Source organism: Lipotes vexillifer, unplaced genomic scaffold (assembly GCF_000442215.2).
Source record: "Lipotes vexillifer unplaced genomic scaffold, Lipotes_vexillifer_v1.1 scaffold1544, whole genome shotgun sequence".
In the NCBI taxonomy this organism is placed as follows: domain Eukaryota; kingdom Metazoa; phylum Chordata; class Mammalia; order Artiodactyla; family Lipotidae; genus Lipotes; species Lipotes vexillifer.
Window position 1 is genome coordinate 139,815 of NW_006791108.1, and position 8,078 is coordinate 147,892.

Sequence of the window (8,078 nt, forward strand, 5' to 3'; positions counted from 1 at the left end):
GCGGCGGCGGCGGCGGCGGCGGCGGCGGCGGCGGCGGCGGCGGCACCATCCAGACGGGCACCATGGGCACGTCCGCGCGCTGGGCGCTCTGGCTGCTGCTCGCGCTGTGCTGGGCGCCCCGGGAGAGCGGCACCACCGGAGCGGGTGAGTGAGGACGCGCCCCTCCGCGGCCTGCCCGGAGCCAGCCGGGGCGCCAGGGGGCCCCGAGGCGCGGGTCTCCTTTTGCCCACCCCCCTCCTAGGAGGCGCCTCTCCACTCTCGTCGCCTTCTCTCCCTCCCCACCCTGGTGGCGCCTCTGAGCTGTCAGCACCGCGGCTCCCGGGAGCCAGGCTGGGGGGATAGTGGGATTTGGGGTGTCCTAAAGCCTTGCCCGAACTAGTCTTCATTCCCTTACACTGTCTCCCCTAAAACCTGTGCTTTGCCTCGTTTTTCACTCCGCTTGGCCGGGGATGGGGAATATGGGCTTCTGAGCCGTTGAACAATGGTTGTGTCTCTTCTGCCAGGCGGAGTGTTAGGAAGGAGGCAGGGGGCCGGGTGGGCCGGGACGTGCGCGGCAGCCCCCGGAGCGCCCCTCGGACTTCACGGAGGGTGGGATAGGGCGGTGGGTGAGGAATGGCGCCTCCGGCGATGCGGGGCGCCGGGTGCCGACCGGGACTGGGGTTCCCCGCGGCGGTGAGGAACCCGCACGTTCGGTGGGCTGCCGCCGGGAGTCTCCGCCGAGCGGCTAGAAGTGCGCAGCCTGCGCACCCGGACTGCGACTCCCCGGGCGCCGGGCAGTCTCTGTGTAGTGCGGGTTAGAGGAAGAGTGAGGCTTGAAATAGGACTCACCTCTAGATGTTTCTCCGCTCTCCGGGGAGCGTTTGTAAACCTCTCGGGTCTCCAGGATAGCTGAACGGGGGAGGGGAGTGGAACGAAGGCTTAATCAGGTTAGTTTGCTGAGCCTCGTTCCCGGTGAGATTTCCTCGAGAGGAATTGGGTCCTTATCTGGTGACTGTAATTAGCCTTCATTCTAACCAGTAGATCAAAGGGAGTAGCACGAGAGCTGGGAGAGCTGGTGTGTGACTGTGGCTTGTTGGGGAGGGCGGTGGGGACAACTGTCGGGTGCCCAGGGTGTGCCGCACTGGGCCTGGGAGCCCTGTCCTCAGCCACTCTCTCATTTGGGGCCGCACAACTTTCTCAGGCAGGCGACAAGAAGCCCTTCTAAGAGGATTCGGTGAGAATCCTGGCATGTCCCTGAAGTGATCTCGACATGACACCAAGGGGCTGGCTCGCCAGCTCTGGGGAAATGGGACGGAAAACTGCCCCCGTCCTAAGTACCCACTCCAGAGTCCCTAGCTCCTGTCGCCCGGTGGCTTGGGAGACCCGCCTGCCTGCAGTCACATGTCTCCTGAAGTGAGAGCGAACTTTAATGTGTGGTCAAGCAGCCCCTCAAGCAATACTTGGGGGGCGGGGGGGGGGGGTGAGGGTTGAGTCTCCGAATGCCCCCTGCCCTTAGGTTCTGACTGTCCCGAGCGTGAGAAGCTGGGACGGGTTTTCTGCGCTCTGCGATTGGCTGGCCGCCCGATCACGTTTAGGTTGGTCACGTGGCTCCGCGGGCTCGTAATTTAGCAGCCTGAGAAATGTTATCTTTAAGGGAACGTGAAAAACTGACAGACTCCAATGGACTGTTCTCTCAAATGCTTTCCCCGGCCTGGACTCCTATGAAAAAAGGCGAGTGTCCAGTGAAGATGGCCTCTGATGTGTAACCAAACTAAGAGACTGGAAAAGCCCTGAAAAGTTTTCAGACTCTAACATTAATCATTAATGGTTGAGCAACACTAACTTATTAAACGATTTCTCAGAGTAGTGCCATGACTTACATTACAGCTTTCATATCATTTCAAAAGACTCAGATATACCAGAAACCACTGATGACTGTCCAGAAAGGTGGGAGAGGAGATTCGTTTTTGCTGCGTTCTTTTCATATTCTTTTAATTTAATGTATAATAACTTTCCACTGGAGGTTAACTTGATCCTATAGAACGCTATGAATGCACCTAAATTGTCGAAATGAGTTAGTTGAAGCCATATGTTCACCTTGTATCAGGAAGGTGAGCCTCCCTTTGGCTCCCCTAGGTCACATGTGAAATATGTGACATGCCATGAACAGTGGAAAATAGAAGCCCGTGTAAGACTTAAATTCTTCGAAGGAAAGGAGACACATCCTTTCTGAGCTGGAGGAAATTTGGGGTTGGCTGAGGCAGGTATTGACCCAGAGCTAACCCAGGCTGGCTCCTGTCTGAAGTTCAAAGCCCCAAGGCATATGGACTGACCTTCTGGCCCTGGTCTTCTACACTCTGCCCATACACACGCATGATGCTGGTCTAAAATACTCCAGGACAGGGCACGTGTGCTTTAAGACTCCGCCAAGGAACTTAAGTCAGGCTAACGAGAGAAATTAAAATTCAGTAATGGAGCATACCTGATGGAAAAAAATTCCCTGGGAGTTCTCGGACATTTTCCTCCAGCCTAGGTAGTCAAGATTAGGATCTGGAGTACCATATATTCGTTAAGGCCAGAGCCTAGAAGAACCAGGGTTTTGTGAGAGCTATTCAGATATGGCGAACCACCGACAAAAGAGTCAACGGAACTTCTCCTCTTGTGGGGAGTGGGTTGGTGAAATTGGCAGTACCTGGAGGGACAGGAGACCGGAGGGCAGAGGGAAAAAAATAAACCTGACTCATCCAGATAGCACCAAGAGGAGATATGACAATAATCATAATCCTCATCTAGATCAAAGAATGAGCATGTGAGCAGGGACTATTTAAAGGAGGGTCACCAGTCAGGCCTTCATTGGCAATGACAGCTGCCTGTGGTCTGCAGCATCATTGCTCCCCACATCGCCCCTTTGCCCAATTCACGTGACATTTAGCTATGTACCTGCCCTGGCTCATTTTGGTTCTTTGCCCGAATTGTTTGGAGTCCCTAGATACCTAAAGCATGTATAAAGGCCAAGTTCAGTAGAGCTGCCAAATGTTAGGACTTCAATATAACCGTACTGTATATTTTAATTATAGCAGCCTCCATCCTCAAAAGAAGTGCTTCTGCCTTTTATAAAACTGGATACCCATAAACCCAATCTCACTTGAGTAGTTTTGTTACAATTCTAGAAGAGGTGAAAAATAGTCACAAGCCCCTTCTGTTCCAGGAGGAATGTCAAACTGATCAGACTTAGCAAGAACTCCTAGAGTAGAGCACAACCATAAGATCAAGGGAACAGATAGCCCCCAGCCGTATGGCTTCGGGTTTTGGTCCAGAGACCAGAAGACCTGGAGCACCGCATAGAAATATAGATATTAGCTATTTAGACCATTTTCTAGTTCTTACAGAATGTGAATAAAGTTGTCCCTCTCTAGAAGGGTTAGTGATCAAATTTAGGCGGTCATCTATACAATTTCAAGTCATAATTGAATTTACTTTGGATACTGACCTTTCTTTGAAAAGCCACCTTCACGTTACTAGTCTATAAAAAATTAAATCCCTCAGAGGACTATGATAAGGCCTATAATGAAGCTTATGATAAAAGTTCCTGCCTTAGAAGCATTTCTCAGGGTGGGCTAACACAGCTGCTCTCCAGGTGGTTATGTGATAGACTCAAAATTGCTTCGTTTGTTCCCGTCTGTGCTTAAGCCACAGCACAGAGACTGCTTTCAAGAGAAGGAGTCCAAGAATAACCTTGGGCAGAGATGGATGAGATATACCTGTTGAGCAGAAGTAAGTGGTCCAGGGGCAGTTTTTTGGCCCACCTAAAGAGTTGTTGGCTAGGAAATCTGAAGACGGATAGCTTTTCGTAGGACTTAAAGACAGAGGAATGACTTAGCTCTAGGAGAATCTGGCTTCGTAAATGACAATTACCTCAGTTTCACTCTGCATTTTTTCAGTCCGAATTGGTGTCTCTGCTAAGCTTTTCTGTTGGTTTTCAATAAAAATTCTAAACATTGTTAACACTGCCTAGTTAGATACACTAGATGCACCCCAGGGACTAAGTGAGATGGCAGGTGATACCTTAAACTTAGCACACGTTTCCCTTCATGAGAAGTTTCCTAGAAAAGTTTGGGCCTGATGGCTACATGGGGGCTCTAAATTAACAAGAGAATGCCTGCCAGGTTCTGTGAGAATAAATACAGCGATTCTGCTAGAAGTGGCTTAATATCTGCTTAGAGATCCTTTGCCCACTTTGTATTTTAAAGATGCTGCATGGGTGGGCGGAGCAGGGAAAGGGCATTCATGGCCCTGTATTTAAGAGAGAACTTTGGGGGCAGAAACTCTAAGATAGGACCATGGTTGTGGGAGGGGGAGGGGTGGGCTATCTGGTCGGGCTTGTAATTTGCCAAACAAGGGAGGTGATAAAACCCTTGGTGATAGACAACATTTGCAACTTACTTCGTGTGTTATAATTCTTCCCCCAGATACTATGAGTAAATAAGGTTCTTTTATAGACTGCCTCTAATCTTTAGTGTTCTTAAGATACCTTTCCAAGGTCTGAGCTACTAACTGATCTGTAGGTTCCCTAAGTAGGTGGTAGCTTGATGCCAGCATCCTTTGTACCTCTGCTCAAAACCACTTGACTTCCACTTACTGAGTGCCCACCACATGCCATATAGCACCAGGCACAGGCGACACAGTGACCAAGAAGTTGGGCTCTTCCTTCATGACATTTAGTGTAGTGGGAAAGTCAAACCAGGAAATCAGTGATCCAAAGACAGCCTGGAATAGAAGCTCTGGATGGGAGCAGACCCAGTGGTCAAGACTTAATCATAAAAGAGGCAGGTAGCAGCTGAAGATTGCTGGAGGTCCCACACGCCACGTGGGTTACAGCTTATGAAGATTTCTCAAAAATCACCGAGAACTTAGACTCTCCTGTGACAAAGCCAGGAATTAGTCCATCTCTGCAGATGATCCTACAAAGGTGACAGCACTCAATCAACAATGGATGGCTGCCAATGTTACCAAAGAGCGCTAAAATCTGTCAGAGGTAAAAGCCCTGAAATTTCTAACTTTACCAGTGAGCCCTGCGTGCCGGAACCTCTCTCCTCACGTGGAAACGAGGCTAACGTACCCACACTGACACCCTCATTCTGATATATAAGTGCAGGAAGTGCTGTGTTTTTAAATGATAAAGTTTCTGAAGATGAGGTGAAAGTACCCTCGTAGGCATTGAGAACTGTGGCCTTTGTAACCTAAGAGTCTTTCAAAGTATGCTAACTAGTGAAACAACTGCTCATACTTGGTTTCAAGTTCAGAAAACCTGGGAAGAATGCTTTGGGAAAAAAATCTGTAGTTCAGACCAACTTTATTAGTGAACTAACAAATCAACGGATGCATTGGGGAACACTCGCTAGTGCCTGAAAAATTTTTAGACGTCAGGCACCTGGTCCCAACTTACAACGACACATTCCAGGCCCTGCCATAGGGGATCTCCGCTTGTAGAGATGGAAACACGTAGGTGAGCACATCTCAGTATGTGACAGCTCTGTGACAGGCACAGGAGACAGAGAGCAGCCAGACCACACCTAACTGGTCAAGAAAGCAACTGAGGGTCTCATTCAAGGATGACATTTGAACGGGTGGTAAGCGATAGGAAGAAGCCGGGGGGAAATGGGTAGGAAACTAGACTCAATCCTAGAGCCCGTGAGAAGCCTGCAAGTGATCCCATCCCTGGCACTGTGGGCCATTCTTGGCTGCCTGATTCACCATGTTGATGTGGATAGAGAACATGGCAGCCTGGAGGCAGAGGAACAAGAGGCAAATTTAGATCAAGTGACAGATGAGTGCGTGGACGTGCCCAGGACTTGATGGCTAAATGTCAGGGGAGAGGCTCACGGCTGGACTACTGATTGAGAGTAAGTGGTGGGTCAGTCTAAGATCAGGCACAAGGGGATGGGAAGACAGATTTTAGAAGAACTTCTTTACCGTATATGCCTATTAAGATATCCAAGTAGATTTTACCTAACGGCACAGAGGTCGTCATCATAATCTCTGTTGTTAGATTGGCAGTTGTCACCTATGTCCATCCAGTGATGCACACGACTTATGGGGTGAGTACTACAGAGTCCAGCCCTGGGATTGAAGTCGTCACCCGCATTGTGGGTAGAATCGTAGCCTCCTAACCTTCCCGCAGTGCTTTCAGAGTGTGGTCAGGGACCAGCAAGGTCAACAGCCTCCAGGAGCTCAATAGAAATGCAAACCTGGGCCCCATGCTAGACCTACAAAGTCAGAATCTCTGGTGAGGGGGCAGCATTGTGTTTCAGTAAGTCCTTCAGGGGCTCCTGATACAAACTTGATCTTGAGAACCACTGACTTTTACCACCCACAAAACTAATAACTTCCCAAATATATCAGGAGGGCCTTAGCTCTTTCTAGACAAGAAAACCAAGCATTATAGTCCTTCTAGGAAAAGACCTGCTAGGGATACTGAGGCAGCATTTTTTAAAAATCAAAATGGGGACGGGAGGGCGGGCACTATCTCAACAACAAGGCTGTGTTAGGACAGTGACATCCTGACAAGTGATAGTACCTAATTCTGGATTAATTTAAACTGACACTACTACCCACATCACAAGTCAGCAGAATATTCTGGAAGGAAGTGGTCCTGAGTCAGGTGCTCTAGTTGGTATGCGTGCTCAATCACATGGTACCTGGAGCCAGACTGCCTGAGTTCAAATTCTAGTTCTGCCCAAGGTGATCTCGGGCAGATACTGTCCTCCCTTCCCCAAACAGGTTCCCTGGTATGTAAAAGGGGAACAGTAGCGCTGACTATGTAGGATTGAGAATTAAATCAATTAAGAGACTGAGGTCTTAGAACAGTGTTTGCCTAAGAATAAAAATTAAGTTATTTATCCATGATTCTCAAGATCATCTCAATCTGATGTAAATGGGAAAGCTGACAGTTGAACTGTCGGATTGAGTGAACCAGAAGGATTAACCCGAGTGTTTCACAGTTGTTCGTTGGCCCCCGCCTGGTTCTCACAAGGCTTCTGGTCTGTAAGGCCAGAAAACAGCTCAGTCCCTCGTCCTCAGTTCCTCTTACTAACCTTCTTCCCTTGTAGGAAAACTTCTTTGCTGACTTGAAAAGCTGCTTGTCCTAAGAGGAGTTTTAGCCTATGAACAGAAAGATCGGCGTTCAAGTGGCAAGCAGTAGGAATGAGCCGGACTAAAAATAAATGCCCTTGGCAGCCCCAGAAGTGCCCAAACAAATGGACTGAAGAAAATTCCAGGAGATGATAACACGCGTACACTCAAGCAAGTGGGAGGGCTGTGAAAGATGGGAACACTTGGCCTTGTTAGTGCCAGCAGTGTGGCAGCCGGAGCCCCTCCGTGCAGGCTGAAGTTCATGTCTGAGCCTGACACGCAGAAACATCTTACTGTGGGCATCCCTTCTGGAGCACTCCTGCAAAGGTGCCACTCGGAGCCCTACAGGGAACTTCGTAGCCCACTTGGAAGGCTTGGTATTTACCGTAAGATCTATGCAGTTGTTTTTTTTTTTTTTAACCGAAGCTTACGTACTGTTCTTCCATGTTAACCCTTGCAGGGACAATTAGACAACAACGGCAGGCTGACTTCTAAATGCATTAAAACCCCTGAGTTGCTTGGAGCCAGTGAACTGCCAACATGTCTGGGTAGCAACGTTAACTATTTAGGTAAGCAAGGCTCCTGGGACATGGGCGCCTTGAAGCAAGTTTGCAGAGTCTGATATCAACTGTGTAAGCACAGAATTAGTGAGGAAATCTTCAACTCTTCTGGGCATTCAGTCATTCATTACAAGTGTAAACAGCCGTGCAGACGACTAGGTACAAGTGACTTCCATCCCCCTGGCCCAAAGGGGTAGGGGTATTCATCCTAAGTATTAGAGCTGAAAGGAAACCCAGATCTAGTCCAACCGTTTGATTTCTTAAAGTTATGGAACCCTTTTCAAATTCTTACACAAAACTCCAATGTTGCAAAGAAATGCTGGTTGAAACAGAGGCGGAATACCCAGGTTCCCTGCTGTCATAGCCTTTCCCCTGACTGCAGCCACCCCGATGCTGCCAAGGCATTCC

General features: G+C 49.1%; 1 protein-coding gene across 2 annotated transcripts in view; it reads left to right on the plus strand.

The window, feature by feature from the left end:
• Window positions 1-6: 6 nt before the first annotated feature.
• VLDLR (very low density lipoprotein receptor) overlaps window positions 7-8,078 on the plus strand; it is a 32,587-nt gene continuing 24,515 nt past the window's right edge. The window contains exon 1 of one of the 2 annotated variants that reach the window (XM_007464194.1): window positions 7-144. In XM_007464194.1, coding sequence (XP_007464256.1) covers window positions 63-144 — 82 coding nt within the window. In that variant the 5' untranslated portion in view covers window positions 7-62. The remainder of the gene's footprint in view (window positions 145-8,078) is intronic. The other variant, XM_007464193.1, reaches the window with a different exon arrangement.